We start from the raw sequence: 16563 nt of genomic DNA on the forward strand, positions 1-16563 counted from the left end.
ATGGAATAGGAGAAAATAGTTAAGGTAAGTAATTTTAAGATAAAGTTTAACGATGATTTGGTATCCAGCGATGAGACTATAACAGAAGGCAGCGAGGATGAGCAGTTGCTGTCGTCAGATGATATGGATAGAACCGATGCCCATCCTCCGCTTTGGTTCACGTTCTGGCCGTCCATTAGTTGTTGTTGTTGCTGCTGGCTTCACTTGTAGTTACTATTACGCGCGCGCCTCTGTCGGTTTTATGATCTCAACTGACTTGCAAATTTGGGCTAGGCGCGAAGGCAGGCTTTTTCGATAGTCAGAAGGCGCGGCGGGATATCGATATGCTACCAATTTAATTTGTCGTCAGCCTATCGACTATCGGGCAGAAATACTGGAAATGTTCAGGTTAGTATTTTCGGAATTCCAGTATTTTCCACCGCGCATGTCAGTGTCAATGGCATATGCAGGCAAGGGTCTCACTTCAAGCGGAAACGAGGCAGAAAAATTGTGTATGTATTTCTTATTGTAATTTTTTTTTTTTTTTTTTAATATTTTCAGCGTATGGTGACGCTGTCATTTTATTGTCCTTTGATTTTTGCTTAAAAATATACAGAGACAATTTGTGGCAAATTACATTTTCGGATTTTTTTTGGCTGCAGAATGCGTGCCATAATTACAAGTATTTATAATTTAAATTTACAGGAGATATTTTTGAAAAATTTGGCGGCTTTTTGCGCGCCTTGTTTTTGAAATATGTGTCGGTAGTTTTTTGCACGCCATGTTTTTGAAATATTTGGCGGCAGTTTTTGCGCGCCATGGTTTAAATTTGAATATTACTTTACTTAGGAAATAGCTTATAACAAGGAGAAAATAGTTTTGTTTAAGTAACCTAGGAATATAGTTGAGCGATGACATGGTATCCAGCGATGATACTATAACCGATGGCGGCGAGGATGAGCAGTTGCTGTCGTCAGATGAGATGGATAAAACCGATGCCCATCCTCCGCTTTGGTTCACTTTCTGGCCGTCCATTAGTTGTTGTTGTTGCTGCTGGCTTCACTTTTAGCTACTGTTTCGCGCGCGCCTCTGTCGGTTTTATAATCACAACTGACTTGCAAAATTAGGCTAGGCGCGTAGGCGGGCTTTTTCGATAGCTCAAAGGCACGGCGGAATATCGATATGCTATCAATTTCACGGCAGCTCATTATCGATATTTCGCGCCCTTTTGTTTGGCGGGCTTATCGGCTATTATATTTGCAGCCAGCCTATCGCCTATCGGGCAGAAATACTGGAATTGTTCAGGTTAGTATTTTTGGAATTCCAGTATTTCTCCTGCGCTATGTCCGTATCAATGGCATATTCAAGAAAGGGTCTCACTTCTCCAAGCGGAAAAAGAAGCAGAAAAATTGCGTGTTATTTCTTATTGTAGATATTTGTTTTCCTGCGCATTTCCCATAGTAATCCTGTTTATGCTTTCAGTGGTGCTGTTTACGTTGATGCTGCGGAGATGCAAGTATGCAGCGGCCGGCGTGGCTAGTCAACATTGGTGCACACACAACTTTTGTGGAGGAGAAACGTGTGCCGCAGTCCGCGTCATCTAAAGGCTTATGTTTGTCTGTGTGTGTGCGTGAGTATAGTCTGCCTGATGTTCCCATTTGAGCCGAGTCTAATGCTTGTATCTTCTTAACATTTGCAGGCTTTGTTTATGTGAGTTGTGATGTTGCTTTCTCCTTTCTGATACTGCAAAAGAAAAATATTATTAATGCTATCAGCGTAGCTGCTCATCTCGCCGCCGCAGAGATGACATCGTGTGCCAGGCAGCGGCCAGTCTGGCCCGTCCGGCATGATGCAAGCGTTCAGACTGTGGCGGGTGAAGAAATGCGCCGCAGCCCATCGACGTCTGCAGGAAACGCTCCGGTATGACAGAATTGCAGTTTCATACAAATCTGAGTGCAAAATAGAAATTATCCAGTTTTCTTTCTTCCAGACTTGGAACGTCGGTGACTGCCATCCCGGATGATTGCCCAGTGGCCAAGTAAGGAGTCGGAAAAGCAGTGAACGGCAGGCTCGCCATTGCACTCAGCAGGAGTCCGTAAGGAAGGATCTGTCCGAGGGAAAATCGACGTCTCATAATTCGCCTATTGCACAACTGCTGTTGCCGCCGATGGTGGCGACCGCGTCTCCGCTGTTGCTGCTGCTGGTGGTGCCCGCGTCGCTGCTGCTGCCGCTGCTGGTGGTGACTGCGACGCTGCTGCTGGAGGTGACTGCGTCGCTGCTGCTGTTGGTGGTGACTGCGTGGCTGCTGCTGCTGGTGGTGACCGCGCCGATGCTGCTGCTTCCGGTGGCAACTGCGTCGCTGCTGTTGCTGCTGGTGTTGACTGCGTCGCTGCTACTGTTGCTGCTGGTGGTGACTGCGCCGCTGCATGCTGCTGCTGCCAGTGGCGACTGCGTCGCTGCTGCTGCCTCTGCTGGTGGTGACTGCGCCGCTGCTGTTGCCGCCACTGGTAGCGACCGCGTCGACGCTGTTGCTGCTGCTGGAGGTGCCCGCGTCGCTGCTGCTGCCGCTGCTGGTGGTGACTGCGCCGTTGCTGCTGGAGGTGACTGCGTCGCTGCTGCTGTTGGTGGTGACTGCGTGGCTGCTGCTGCTGGTGGTGACCGCGCCGATGCTGCTGCTTCCGGTGGCAACTGCGTCGCTGCTGTTGCTGCTGGTGGTGACTGCGTCGCTGCTACTGTTGCTGCTGGTGGTGACTGCGCCGCTGCTGCTGCTGCTGCCAGTGGCGACTGCGTCGCTGCTGCTGCCTCTGCTGGTGGTGACTGCGCCGCTGCTGTTGCCGCCACTGGTAGCGACCGCGTCGACGCTGTTGCTGCTGCTGGTGGTGCCCGCGTCGCTGCTGCTGCCGCTGCTGGTGGTGACTGCGCCGTTGCTGCTGGAGGTGACTGCGTCGCTGCTGCTGTTGGTGGTGACTGCGTGGCTGCTGCTGCTGGTGGTGACCGCGCCGATGCTGCTGCTTCCGGTGGCAACTGCGTCGCTGCTGTTGCTGCTGGTGGTGACTGCGTCGCTGCTACTGTTGCTGCTGGTGGTGACTGCGCCGCTGCTGCTGCTACTGCCAGTGGCGACTGCGTCGCTGCTGCTGCCTCTGCTGGTGGTGACTGCGCCGCTGCTGTTGCCGCCACTGGTAGCGACCGCGTCGACGCTGTTGCTGCTGCCGGTGGTGCCCGCGTCGCTGCTGCTGCCGCTGCTGGTGGTGACTGCGCCGTTGCTGCTGGAGGTGACTGCGTCGCTGCTGCTGTTGGTGGTGACTGCGTGGCTGCTGCTGCTTGTGGTGACCGCGCCGATGCTGCTGCTTCCGGTGGCAACTGCGTCGCTGCTGTTGCTGCTGGTGGTGACTGCGTCGCTGCTACTGTTGCTGCTGGTGGTGACTGCGCCGCTGCTGCTGCTGCTGCCCGTGGCGACTGCGTCGCTGCTGCTGCCTCTGCTGGTGGTGGCTGCGCCGCTGCTGTTGCCGCCACTGGTGGCGACCGCGTCGACGCTGTTGCTGCTGCTGGAGGTGCCCGCGTCGCTGCTGCTGCCGCTGCTGGTGGTGACTGCGCCGATGCTGCTGGAGGTGACTGCGTCGCTGCTGCTGTTGGTGGTGACTGCGTGGCTGTTGCTGCTGGTAGCGGAGATTGTTTCAGGCACAAATCTATCATACATCGGATCACCGGTGATGCATTCACCATCTCGCCAGGATAGCGCAATTTGAGTGCGTAGTCTATATCATCCAGTAGGTGTATTAAGTTTAATTTTACCATTTATATGTAAGATATTTCCCTTTTTTTTTTTTTTTTTTTTTTTTTTTTTTTTTTAAATAACCTGTAAGTGAGCCTTTAGCCTTTTTTTTTTTATTTATTTCTTTACTATTTATATATTTTGCCACCCCTTCCGCCAGTTTTGGTTAATTCTGTCTTTTGCTTTTCTCTGATTTATTTTAATTTTGTTCCTGGTCTCCTTCGTAGTCAGGTAAGATTATTCTCTGTACATTCAGTGGTTGTCCTTTAAATCTTTCTATGATTTCCTGTCTGGTTAGATCGCCCCTTCTATATTGCTTATTATATAGGTTGATTTCTGATTCACACCATCTATCTGGAGGCCACTTTTGGCTTTCCCTTTCCCTTCTTTCTCTCTCTTCTTGTTTATTTATTCTTCTAATCTCTTCCTCTTCTTCCTCTAGTCTCAGCAGGGTGGGGAGTTCAATTAGATGTGTTTGCCTAATTTTATCTCTCTCCTTTCGCTTTTTTAGGGTTCTGCAATCATCTAGATCAGGGATTTTTAGAAGTTTAGGTGAGAGGGTTTGTCCAGTCTGTTTTAGGGTGATATGGTCCCTTGTCATTTTCAAGTACCTCTGCCTGCTTCTTTCTAGCCTGTTCGGGATTAAGTGCCTAGAGAAGATCCTGCGAACAGCTATATTAGGGTGTGATTTTATGGTTTCTGTGAACCTGTGGACAGCCTGTTGGTAGAATTCTTCTACTGTTTTGACTCCAAAACGGTACCTTATAGTTTCGTTTTTCGTATATCTTCCCACTCGACATATGTCTCTCACTTTCTTATTTTCCACAGTTTGAATCCGTCTTATCTGTGCATCCGTGACAAGGGGACCCCAGGCTGCTATGGCATACTGCCATATTGGTGACAGGACTGACTTAAGGATCAGTATTTTAGTCTTTGTAGGGAGTTTGCTCTTTCCGTTTAAGACCCATGTCATTTTTCTGTAGGCTGTAGTGTATTTGCCCACCAGCTTTGTGACGTGGGAACTAAGGGTTAGCTTGCTGTCAAGAATTACGCCAAGGTATGATTGTTTGTTTTCAGTCTTTATTGTTTGGCCCTTTATCTTCATAGTCTTTAGATTTGTTGGTAAGTTGTTTTTTAATGTGAAGATTACATGTCCAGTTTTAGCAGCGTTTATTGATATACCCCATTTGTCCGCCCAGTCGGAAAATGACTTAAGGTAGTTTTCGTTGTTTCTTGTGGCAGCAGTTGGTATTATGTCTGAGCTGAGGACCATAGTGTCGTCTGCGTATGTTGAGAGCATAATTCTTTCTGTTGGTGAGGGGCGGTGGATATGTGGAAGAGGCATGTCTGAGGAGAAGATTGAGTATAGTAGTGGTCCAAGATTGCTTCCTTGAGGCACACCTGCGCCTATTTGTCCTGTTCTCGAAGTCTCTCCAGTTTGGTCTTTGACCTCAAACGTTCTATTTGTAAGGTAGCTCTCCAGAATGATGTATAGGTTGTAAGGCAGTATCTTAGCTAGCTTAAGTAATAGTCCTTCATGCCAAACCCTATCGAAAGCTTCTGTTATGTCAAGAAAAACCGCTGAGCAGTATTCCTTTTTCTCAAAAGCCTCTAGAATGAACTGTGTGACCCTGGCTATTTGCTGCTCAGTTCCGTGCTCTTTTCTAAAGCCAAATTGGTGCAGAGGTATAGCTTTTTTGAATAGGTCTACCTTAAAAAGTCTTTTTAAGAGTAGTCTTTCAAAAATTTTTGAGAGTCCCGAAAGTAGACTAATCGGCCTATATGAACTTGGCTCGTTTGTACTTTTCCCTGGTTTTAGAATCATTTTTACCTGTGCATGCTTCCAGGCTTCTGGGTAGTATCCTAATCTAAGTATGGAGTTATAGATTAGGATAAGGTACAAGGTAGCTTTAGTCGGTAGGGTTTTTATTAGCTGGTTTGTTATAAGGTCTTTTCCCGGTGCTTTACTGTTCTTTAAGTTTTTTATTTCGTCATTCAATTCCTTTAGAGTAATGGGTTGATTATGTGGGTTTTTGTTTAGATTATGTCGTTCGGTTTGCATGCTTTCCTTAATTATTCTTAGTTCAGTATTAACTCTACTTATGTGGTAATCAGGTACATTATTATTTGGCTTAAATCTTCCTTCCAAGTGGGAGACAAATGCTTCTGTTGTTTCCTTTATCGTTTTTGTCCATTTAGGTCCGTCTTGGGTTTCTAATTTGAGGGGAAAATTAGGCTGATTTGTCCTTTTGCCTTCGTCTAGCAGTTTCCACATTTTTCTCATTCTGTCCGGGTTATTTGTGTCTATTCCTTCAACTTGCTCATTGATTCTATTTTCTCTCAAGACTTTTATCGCTTTTTTTAGTCGATTTTCAGCAGCTTTTAGTTTAGCTTTGTCCTCGTCCATTCTAGTAGCTTTAAAAATTCTGCTTAGTGTTCGTTTTTCCTCCAACAATCTGCTTGTGGTTTCGTCCAGTGTTAGGGTGTGATTTTTTCTGTTAGCTTGCCCATGCCTTCTTCTGGAGTTGTCAGGTGTTCTTAGGGTGGGAGTTGATTCCGCAACCGAGTCCTTTATGTTTTTCATGAAGATATTTATTGCGTCGTTTATATCTTCTGCTACCCTTATCTCAGTGTTTAATAGTATCTTTCTTTCCAGGACTTTCTTAAAAAGCTCAATGTTAGTGTTTTTCTTGAGGATATTGTGGTTTTGTTTTTGCAAGAAGAGAGTGTTTATATCTAGGTTTATTTCTAGTAATATGGGAAGATGGTCTGAGGATAGATCCGCCCTTGAAGAAATTCTTTTTTCAAATCTTCCTAGCCCTTTACAAATGGAGAAATCTATTGCTGACGGGTTTTTCCTTGTGTCGTGCGGGAAGTGTGTCGCACCGCCAGTAGCAATGATCTCTGCCAAAGAGTCTGCTTGGACTGCTTCGAAGAGTGCGGCGCCACGTTGACAGGCGCGTATACAGCCCCATTGCCTATGTTTTGCATTCCAGTCGCCACATAGGATGAACTTGGACTGCCCTCCCAAGGTTTTCTCAGCAAAATTGAGAACGTCAGTAAAATGGTGGGACGACCACTTTGGAGAGGGCGGACAGTAAACAGATGCTATTACTATCATTTCGCTGCGTCTGTTGTTGTCTGGCAGCAAGACTATTGGTGCACTCTGTATGCATTCTTTTTCTATTGGTTTTAAAGCCATGTGTCGGATCCTGCTGTTTACTATGGTGGCGACTCCTCCTCTCTTGCTAGAGACAGGATTTTGGGCTAGGTATGTGAAAAATCCTGGCATCTCTAATTTGGTGGATTTGTTGTCAAGTCTGGTTTCAGTGACTATGACTATGTGGGCATCAATATTTCCGATGAACAGCTTGAGTTCATCTAATTTATTGTTAATCCCACCAGCATTCCAAAAAGCGATTTTAAGGATATCCCTATTTCCCGACTGAGCCATAAGAAGCGTCACTTTCTGTTGATACTAGAAAGAGCGTTTAGACAAAGATTGGATCTCGGAAAGGATTTTTTGGAGATTTTGGACAATCTTTTCTTTGGTTTAGTAGGCTGGTGACGATTTCTAGGAGGTTGTTGAGCTTCTTTTCCATCCCTTCAATGCGATTTAGTAGGTATTGCTCCTGACTCAGCTCCTTGGATCCGTAATTAGTGATATCTTGTGCTATTGGGGGTGGGCGGAAGTGAGTGAGATGTGTGTTTGCCGGATTTAGGACGCTGTCTGGATTTTTCCTGCTTTCTTCTAGGGACGCCAGGATCTCTTTGCTAGTTGTCGGCGGGCTTGTTTCCTTCCTCAGTTTCTTGTCCAGATTCCTCATTCTATTTAGGCGTTTGCTTATAGATATATTCCTTTGCGTCATCTTTACTTGTCTTATTTTAGCAGGTATTTTAGTGTTGTTTACGGTGCGTGGGGGGGGGTTTGTGTAGGGCTGTTTATTGCGGGACGTCTGAAGGTGCGTGGGTTTTGGGTAGGGCTGTTTATTGCGGGGCGTCTGGAGGTGCGTTGGTTTTGGGTAGGGCTGTTTATTGCGGGGCGTCTGGAGGTGCTTGGGTTGTGAGTGTAAGGATTGGATTTTGTTAATGGATAATCTTTGCTTTGCTTCTTGGAAAGCAGGACATCCTTTATAGCTGCTTACGTGGCTTCCATTACAATTTGCACAAACAGCCGGAAGGTTTTTGGGTTTGGTGCATGAAACCGTGGCGTGCTGTTGGCCACATTTCATGCATTTAAACGGGTTTCTGCAATAATTCCTTGTATGCCCAAAACACTGACAGCGATGACATTGCGTAGGATCCTTTGATACCCGTTTCCTTTCGACCTTGACCCTTTGTCCTCCAAGGGATTTTAATAGCAGGACCTTGAGATGGCTGCCGTCAGCCTTGGGTACAACTTCAACCTCATGAATGCGCATAGGATTTCTTGTGTCCCTAAACTGCATTGCCCTGATGAGTTTTGTAGCTATACCGATATCTTGTAGTTGGCTTTCAATCCATTTGGTCGGGGTTGACTGGTGGAGATGCCTAATTACAATTTGGAAGCCTTTTTCACTCTTTGGCTGGTGGGAGTGGAGTGGTATGTTTGCCTCAAGAAGAACATTCTGAATTGAATTGTAGGCGTCCATTGTTTTAGCCTGGATTCTTATGTTGTTGCCGAGTTCAGCTTTGGTGGTAAAGCTATTGACCCCGGCTTTATAATTTAACTTTTCTATTAGCGGAATAATCTGCTGAATGTTGGTCAAGAAGATAGATGGTGGTTTCCTGCTAGCTGGAATCGTTTTCCAGGGCGGTAGGTCGATGTTAGTTACTGTGTTAGAGGGACTAGTTGCTGGGGCTGTGTCCATTTCAGCTGACTTCTGCAAAGATTCTCTTCTCGAGTCTTGCCGAATTTTAATAGCTACTTTGCTTTTGAATATGGGTGTTTCGGCAGGTAGATTTGTGACCCCCAGATCATCATCAGAGAAGTCATCGCGTATTCTAACCTTTTTGTTAGAAGTTTGGAGTAGGCCCTCATCCAGACAGTCCCCACGTCGCTTCCCAGGAGTTTTGGGAGAGCTCAGTGTTTTAGTTAGGTTTTTTCTAGCTGCTCTCGGTGAGCGTCCGAGGGCGGCAGAGTCATGTTTTGCGTTGGGTAAGTTTTGCATTGGAGTTGGAGAGCGTTTTGCATTTTCTCTAACCAATTCTGCAAAAGTTTTGACGGGAAAAATGTTCTGAATAGCTGTGGGTTTGCCTGCGTGAGTGACAGCACTGATAGCTGTGACAGCACTGATTGTTGTGACGTCACTAATTGCTGGGCCTGGGTTTGAGTCTTGGGCAGAAAGCGATGCGCTTCTGGCGGGATTTATTGGTTTTGTCTGACGTAAGTATGTGTCGGAGGGAGAAGCTTCTTTGGCGGTTTTTGATGATTTGGTTGCATTTGTGTAATTATGTTGTGTGGGTATGTTTATAAGTACTTTGGTGGGAAGCAGGTTTTGTGATGCTATGTGTTTATCTGTGTGGGTGAGTGTCTTGGCTGCAATGCTTGGTGTTTGGTTTTGGGAGAGGGGTGAGGGGCTTTTGGCGGCCTGTGCTGGCTTTGTTTCACGTAAGTATGTGTGGGAGGGAGAAGCTGCTTTAGCGGTTTTTGATGCTGTGGTAGCATTATTGTCGTTGTATTGTGTGGGCGAGTTTATATGTGTTTTGGCGGGAATAAAGTTTTGTGTTGTTTTGTGTTTGTTTGTGTGGGTGAGTGTCTTGGCTGCTATGCTCGCTGCTGCTATTGCTGGGTTTTTGGCGGGCTGTGTTGGCTTGGTTTCACATAAGTGTGAATGTGGAGATGGGTTTATTTGAGCGGTTTTTGGTGATTTGGTTGCATTTGTGTCGTTAATTTGTGTGGGTGAGTTTAAATGCATTTTGGCGGGAAAGAGATTTTGTGAAGCTGTGGGCTTGTCTATGTGGGTGTGTGTCCTGGCTGTTATGTTTGTGTTTTGCGTTTGGGTAAGGTGTGAAGAGTTTTTGGCAGGCCGTGTTGGCTTAGTTTCACTTAGTTGTGAGTGTGATGAATTTATTTGAGCGGTTTTTGATGCTTTGGTTGCATTAGTGTCATTATATTGTGTGGGTGAATTTATGTGCATTTTGGCGGGAAAGAGATTTAGTGAAGCTGTGGGTTTGTCTGTGTGGGTGTGTGTCTTGGCTGTTATGTTTGTGTTATGGGTTTTGGTAAGGGGTGAAGAGTTTTTGGCGGGCTGTGTTGGCTTGGTTTCACTTAGTTGTGAGTGTGATGAATTTATTTGAGCGGTTTTTGATGCTTTGGTTGCATTAGTGTCATTATATTGTGTGGGTGAGTTTATATGCATTTTGTCGGGAAAGAGATTTAGTGAAGCTGTGGGCTTGTCTGTGTGGGTGTGTGTCTTGGCTGTTATGTTTGTGTTATGGGTTTGGGTAAGGGGTGAAGAGCTTTTGGCAGGCCGTGTTGGCTTAGTTTCACTTAGTTGTGAGTGTGATGAATTTATTTGAGCGGTTTTTGATGCTTTGGTTGCATTAGTGTCATTATATTGTGTGGGTGAGTTTATATGCATTTTGTCGGGAAAGAGATTTAGTGAAGCTGTGGGCTTGTCTGTGTGGGTGTGTGTCTTGGCTGTTATGTTTGTGTTATGGGTTTGGGTAAGGGGTGAAGAGCTTTTGGCGGGCTGTGTTGGCTTGGTTTCACTTAGTTGTGAGTGTGTTGAAAATATTTGAGCAGTTTTTGATGCTTTGGTTTCATTAATGTCATCGTCTTGTGTAGGTGTGTCTACATGTGTTTTGGCGGGAAGATTTATCTGTATTGTTGCAGTTTTGTCTGTGTGGGTGGGAGGTTTGGTTGCTGGGTTTGTGCTTAATTTTTTGAGAGGAGGCGATGGTTTGGCGGGCTCTATCTGTGTGTGTGTGGGAAAAATTATTCTAGCTGTTTTAGCTGCTTTCAATGTATTGAATGCACTGGCGTCATCTTCTTGTGTATGTGTGTCTACATGTGTTAGTGGCGAGGAAGTGCTAAAATTTTTGTTTATGGAAATGGGGAAGGGGCTATCGGCAGGCTGTTTTTCAATGGCTTCTGTGGTATTAGCAGTACTCCCGCATATATCAACAAATAGAGGGTCTTGCAATATGGTATTTTTATTTTCATTTAATACAATATTTTCAAAATCGTAAGATTTCATGTCGTCATTTAATTGATATAGGCTTCTTCTTACTAATGTGGTTTCATTTGGCGTTGGCGTGGTATCCAGCGATGATACTATAACCGATGGCGGCGAGGATGAGCAGTTGCTGTCGTCAGATGAGATGGATAAAACCGATGCCCATCCTCCGCTTTGGTTCACTTTCTCTTTACTGGTGGAGGTACGGAGACAGAATGAGTTCTGTTCCGCATCCGCAATTTATTTTGCCTTTGATTACAGTGTGTGTAATATATAGAACAATTATTTGAAATTTCGAATTTTACATTGCATGGGGTGAGTTTGGGGCTTGGACATAGTTAGTATTTATTTTTTACTTTGTAGGTGGAGGTACGGAGACAGAATGAATTCTGTTCCGCATCCACAATTTTATTTTGCCTTTGATTACAATAAATGCAATATGTAGGTACAATAATTTGAATTTTTAGAGTATAACATAGCATGGGGTGAGTTTGGGGCTGGACATAGATTAGTATTTAATGTTAAGTTAGTATTTTTCTTTGTAGGCTTTAGATTATAACAGTGACATGGGCTGGTAACATTATCATATGCTTGTTTTGTATACATTTTTTTTAAAATGAAATTATTTTGCAATAAACATTAAAATTTTAGACTAACATTGTTTTATTTATTTCTTTTCAGGTACCCCCACCAGAAGGGCAGGAGCACCGCGTCGTTGAGGGCCTCAGGAGTCATCACAGGTAAGTTTTGTTGCATTTTGGCAGTGGTCTGTTGCGGCCACTGGAAGTGGGCCATTTGCAACAAGTATGTCCGGCCGGCGTTGCAGGTTAGTAGTTCTCGGTTTCAGCATCCCTCGCCGCGGTCGTTTGATTAAGGTAAGTTGTATCGTTAGTGGCAAGAATGTAATCCCACGAAGCTGTCATTGCGTTTATATAGAGCTGCTGGCATTATGATGGTGGAGTTCGTCTCGTTGTGGCAGAGAAGTCGTCAGTGAGGATTGTGGCTCGATCAATCACCGAATGAAGCCAGGTGCGCCGCGTCTTGTGGCCATATCGTCGGGATTGGCAGCTTGGGGCCGCCGGTTCGAGATTTGTTACAGAGGGCCGTCGTAACGTTATAGGCATGGAAATGGATGCAAAAATAGTATTTGGTAAGTATTATATATGTTATTTGTTTTTTATGATTGCGTTAATTTTTGTTGTTTCAGGTACATTGAGTGGAAATTAAATTAAGGTAAGTATTATATTTGTGTATATTTGTTTATATGATTGCGTTTGTTATTGTTTTTCAGGTACTTAAAGGAAGCTTGTCTGGGGTGAGTATTGAGTATTTTTTATAATTGCGTTGATTTTGTTTTTGCTTTTCAGGTACGTTTTGTAAGAGCTGGTTTGGAGGACCTTTGTTATTGTGCAATTGCAGCTGGGATGCCGCAGATATGGAGTCATCAAGTTGCAATTAGATAAGTATTACATTTTAAATATAAATTTCCCAGTAATAGCTTGTGTACCCTTGTTTCAATAGTTGGAGTCTTTGAGGCTGGAGCTGCGTGCTTGTCGTCAGCAGGATGGAGCAGGCTAATAGTATCTGCTACTTTGTCTGTCCGGTTTGTTATTATTTATGTGTCCTTGGGTAATTTTTGTATCGCATTCTTATTTAATTTCCTTTCATTACAGGTTAGCGGAAAATTCGTTGAAGATACAGAACTGAGGAGAAATATGCAATTTAAGGACATGTTTTGCAGGATGTTGGTGTGGCATCTGCTCCACGCAATTGCTCTTTATTTATGCAATGGCGTCAGGAGATGGAGACGGCATCATAAAATTGTCGGTTTTTTGTATCTATAATCGCAAAAGTTGGCGATTTTGTTTTGCTATAGTGAGGCCCGTCTCCTGATTTACGTGCGCATCATCGGCAGGATGAGGGCGAATTTTTGTATCTGCTGGATTGCCTGTCAGGTTTGCAATTTTCTGTGTCTTTGATTAATTTAGTATTATATTTTTATTAATTTTCCTTTCTTTATAGGTTGTCGGGAAGTCATTGAGAAAACGGTACTGCGGAGATTTATACAATTTGGAGACGGATTTTAATTCATTTTAATATGATGTTAGTTCCGGGATAGTGATCCTTGTGAGTGCAGTGGCATCAGGAGATGGAGACGGCGTTGTAAGGTTGTCAGTTTTTTGTGTTTATAATCGCGAAAGGTGGCGATTTTGTTTTTCTTTTGCGGAGCCGGTCTTCTCTTGATGGTTGTGTTGGATCACCAGTTGGCTCTGGTTATTGAGGTAAGTGCTTTATTTATTTGTTTTGTTTATTTTCTTATTGGTTAATTGATTTGTTTTCAGGTTTTAGCGTCAACTAATGTAGGCGCTCGTCGATCTGGAAGATTATCAGAGTAGCAGGAAGGATAGATTTTGCTGCTCCGCGCAAGGTGCCCTGATCGGAGCATAGGCAGCTTATATGGCCCGTCAATTGCAGCGCAGCACTGCAAGTAGATTGTATCGGTGATAAGGGATACTACCAGGGACTGTGTGGCAAAGAAAGTTCAGGTAAGTGACGTTGTGCATAAATTGCTGCAGCGAGTCGCCTTTTATTCATCATGTTTCTGCCACACTAATCCTTTTCATATCGATCTACCGATTCATCCTTTATGTCCTAGTTGGTTTTCTCCGCATCGTTTCGTCAGGATCAGCTGGAGTGCGTTGTCTTAGGATTGCTCATCCGGATGCGTTGAGGTGAGGGTATTGTTTATTGTTTTTGTGCCATCCACTAATTGAATTATTATTCCAGATAAATTAGGCTGCGTCGAGAAGGGTGGTGACAGTGGAGGAGGTTTATAAGCAGACAGACGTGCGCTTTTCCATCGGATAAAGATATCGTTTATTTAGATGTAAGAGGATATAGATTTAATTTGATGTGTCCATGTCAAGATTATTGTTTCTTATTTGTAAGATTAAGGCCATTAAAATGTCAATTTTCTTTTCTAAGTTGTCGACTCTGTTTGCTAAGGTTGTTGTGGGGCCGTCAGAGAAGCCTTTTTGTGAGTTAAGATTGGAGTTTCTTGGCGATTGCATGGCTTCATCAATAAATCTTGGTTTGAAGCTAGCTCTGGCAGCTCTGCTGGTGGTAGGAGGGCTGTCTTTGCTAACTTGCGTGGGATTTGAAGAACCTTTTTCAGGTTCCTGGTCATTTTCTTCACTCCTTTGTTTTCGGAGCATGTCCTGGTAATTTTCCAGGTGTCTTTGCGCTGGGTTGCTTGTCTTGGATGCAAGTCTTGTCTTTGCATTATTTTTTGATGTAATCCTACCCTTTTTGGGTAATTTATTAGTGTTTCGGCGCCATTTATTCAGTCGCGTCTGAATGGCAGTGTCATGGGAGGAAAAGCGTGGCCTTCTGTCATTCATGTTCTGTCGGAAAGGATTTGACACCGACTTTCTGGCAGCCTCCTGGCGTGCTTCAGCAATTGATCTGCTCAGGATTGTTGAGCTGTGTGGCAGCCGTGGGGTGTTATTGCGTGGAGGAGGGCCTTGACGTTTATAGAAGTTGTTAGTTGCGTCTTTAATTGTACGTATTTTGTTTATGTCAATATTGTTAGCCGCAAGCTTTTGTTTTTCGGCCTTGTAAACGGGGCATCCCTTGTATGCACTAATGTGCTCTCCAGAGCAGTTGACGCAGGTAGCAGGGGTGGTTCTTGGCTTAGTGCAGCAGGATGACAGGTGATCGCCAGCGCATTTCATGCATCTTGGTGGCCTCATGCATGAGTTTTTGGCATGCCTGTAGCCCTGGCATCTGTAGCACTGGACCGGCTCCCGTGTCCTGTTTTTCCTTTCAATATCCACCCTTTGCCCACCAATTTGTTTGAGTGAGATAATTTTGTCATGACTGCCGTCCTTGGCCATGACAATCTCCACTTCAAACATTCGCATGGGGCCACCTGTAGCCGGATTCGTCATGTTTCTGACGAAGCGCGCTGAGAATCCGAGCGTCAGCAACTCCTTGACAATCCACGAGCATGGAGTGGAGTGGTGGAGATGTCTGATTACAACTCGGAAGCCCCTCTCGGACTTTGGCTGGTTGGAGAATAGGGGAAAGCCGTTTGCTATAAGGACATCTTTAATTTTGTGGTAGGCGGTCATGTCCTTAGCCTGAATCCTGACCCCGTTCCCTTCAGTTGCCCTGGTAGTGTAGCTGGAGACTCCTGCTGTATAATTTAGTTTTTCCAGGAGCGGGACAATTTCTTTAACATCGTCGACAAGTATGGGTGGAGCTCTGCAGCTTAGTGGCACAAGTTTCCAAGGTGGCAGCTCAGCATCTGTATTTTGAGGAGGTGGCATCGTTGCGCTGCGTGCAGGAGCATTGGTGCTGCAGGGTAACGGCTGGTGTGAGTGTAGATTCCTAGTTTTGGATTCCTCATATACAGATTTGGCTGCCTTGCTTTGAAAAACGGGTGTGGTGAGGGGTGGGAAAATGCTGGGAGACTTGAGATTGGTGGTCACGCATAATCGTTTACTTGGCGTCTTAAAACTGGAGCAGTCCAGGTCGTCATTAGTTCTCTTGGCCGGGGTTTTTGTAGTTGGCGCCGGAACTGAAGGTGCCACTAAGATTGGACCTGTTCCAGCAACCACTTCCGAGAAACTCATGGGCTGCTCGTCTGGGCTCTTGGACGGTGATTTAAATAAGTCCCGCTTGGCGGCAGGCCGACTAAGGGTGCGAGTTGTTGCTAAATTCCCCACAGTGGGCATGGATCTATTGTTGGGTTTTGATTTTAAATCACCCAGGGCATCAGGGCGTAAAGAATCACTCCTATGATGAGGGGAAGTGCTTCTTTTCCCAGTATTTACAGAGCGAATGGTGGGTTTCTTGTTTAGGCTGAGTTTAGAAATGTCCGGCTTAGGGTTAAAAATTGACCAAAAAGCGTTGACAGTTGTACTAGGTTTTTCCTCCTGCTTGCTTTCGTTAATTTGTATAAGTGGGGAAACGATTTCCCCACTGTCATTATCATTGTCTTTTTTGAGATAAGAGTCAAGATTGGCAAGCGCGGCAGATCTAGAGGAGCTTTCTAAATTAGTTTTGGTGGCTTTATTTATTTGTGTGTGTGTATAAGTAGGAGGGGAAAAAGCATTACGTCCAATTTTGGTTGATGAGCTGGGATTTTTCTTTGCGCTGTCGCTGTGTGAGAGCGAGGGGAAATTTCCCATAGCGTCGCTCGGTTTGTCGCCTCTTAATTCTATGTCCGTATTAGTGGCTGCGGCTGCATTAGTGCTGGTCGCTGTGGTGGGTAAAGACTCTCTTTGAGTAGCGTCGGTGTTTGAGTATGCTCCTGTATTTGTTTGAGTCATTGTGGGGAGTGAATTTCGCTTTTGTATTTGTGAAGAGAATGGAGGAGAAGAAGGCGATTTCCCCTTCGAGATGCTGCTTTTGGCGCCAACATTGACTGCAGCAGTATTGGTAATCGAGAGGGGGTCTATTTGGGCATTTTTTGCATTTATATTCTCTTTCATATTTAGAGAAAGGGAATTAAAGAAATTCATGGCTACCCAAGAAGAGTTAGTTGGGCTTTTCTTTTGTTTTAAAGGCAATTTCTTCTGGTTAATATTGGTCGTTTTAACCAGGGAATTGCCAGACCCGTGAGACATAGGCGAAATATTTACGTGA

At 44.9% G+C, this 16563-nt stretch overlaps 1 protein-coding gene and 1 long non-coding RNA gene across 8 annotated transcripts; both read left to right on the top strand.

Moving 5' to 3' along the window:
• The first annotated feature begins 526 nt into the window (after positions 1–526).
• On the top strand, positions 527–2240 carry LOC116803393. 7 transcript variants are annotated; one of them, XR_004363599.1, is made up of 5 exons: positions 1237–1407; positions 1462–1605; positions 1679–1689; positions 1755–1899; positions 1970–2240. XR_004363599.1 is itself a non-coding variant. In XM_032727131.1 (4 exons), the coding sequence occupies exons 2-4, from the start codon at positions 1498–1500 to the stop codon at positions 2000–2002; spliced, it is 366 nt and encodes a 121-aa protein (XP_032583022.1). In that variant the 5' UTR covers positions 1254–1407; positions 1462–1497; the 3' UTR covers positions 2003–2240. The 7 variants fall into 7 exon arrangements, 1 of the variants encoding a protein (XP_032583022.1); XR_004363598.1 differs by having other exon boundaries at positions 1238–1407; positions 1760–1899; XR_004363594.1 differs by having other exon boundaries at positions 1246–1407; positions 1462–1609.
• A 9384-nt stretch (positions 2241–11624) lies between these two features.
• On the top strand, positions 11625–12217 carry LOC116803394. The gene is made up of 3 exons (XR_004363600.1): positions 11625–12061; positions 12119–12144; positions 12203–12217. It is a non-coding gene; the product is annotated as an uncharacterized LOC116803394 (long non-coding RNA).
• The last annotated feature ends 4346 nt before the right edge of the window (positions 12218–16563 follow it).

This window comes from Drosophila sechellia, unplaced genomic scaffold, assembly GCF_004382195.2.
Source record: "Drosophila sechellia strain sech25 unplaced genomic scaffold, ASM438219v1 Y_07, whole genome shotgun sequence".
In the NCBI taxonomy this organism is placed as follows: domain Eukaryota; kingdom Metazoa; phylum Arthropoda; class Insecta; order Diptera; family Drosophilidae; genus Drosophila; species Drosophila sechellia.

Coding starts and splice junctions, on each gene's coding strand:
- LOC116803393 (XM_032727131.1), top strand. CDS start 1,498: ATGCAGCGGCCGGCGTGGCTAGTCAACATTGGTGCACACACAACTTTT. Junction 1,610..1,678: donor ATGTTTGTCTGTGTGTGTGC/GTGAGTATAGTC, acceptor TAACATTTGCAG/GCTTTGTTTATGTGAGTTGT. Junction 1,900..1,969: donor CGTCTGCAGGAAACGCTCCG/GTATGACAGAAT, acceptor TCTTTCTTCCAG/ACTTGGAACGTCGGTGACTG.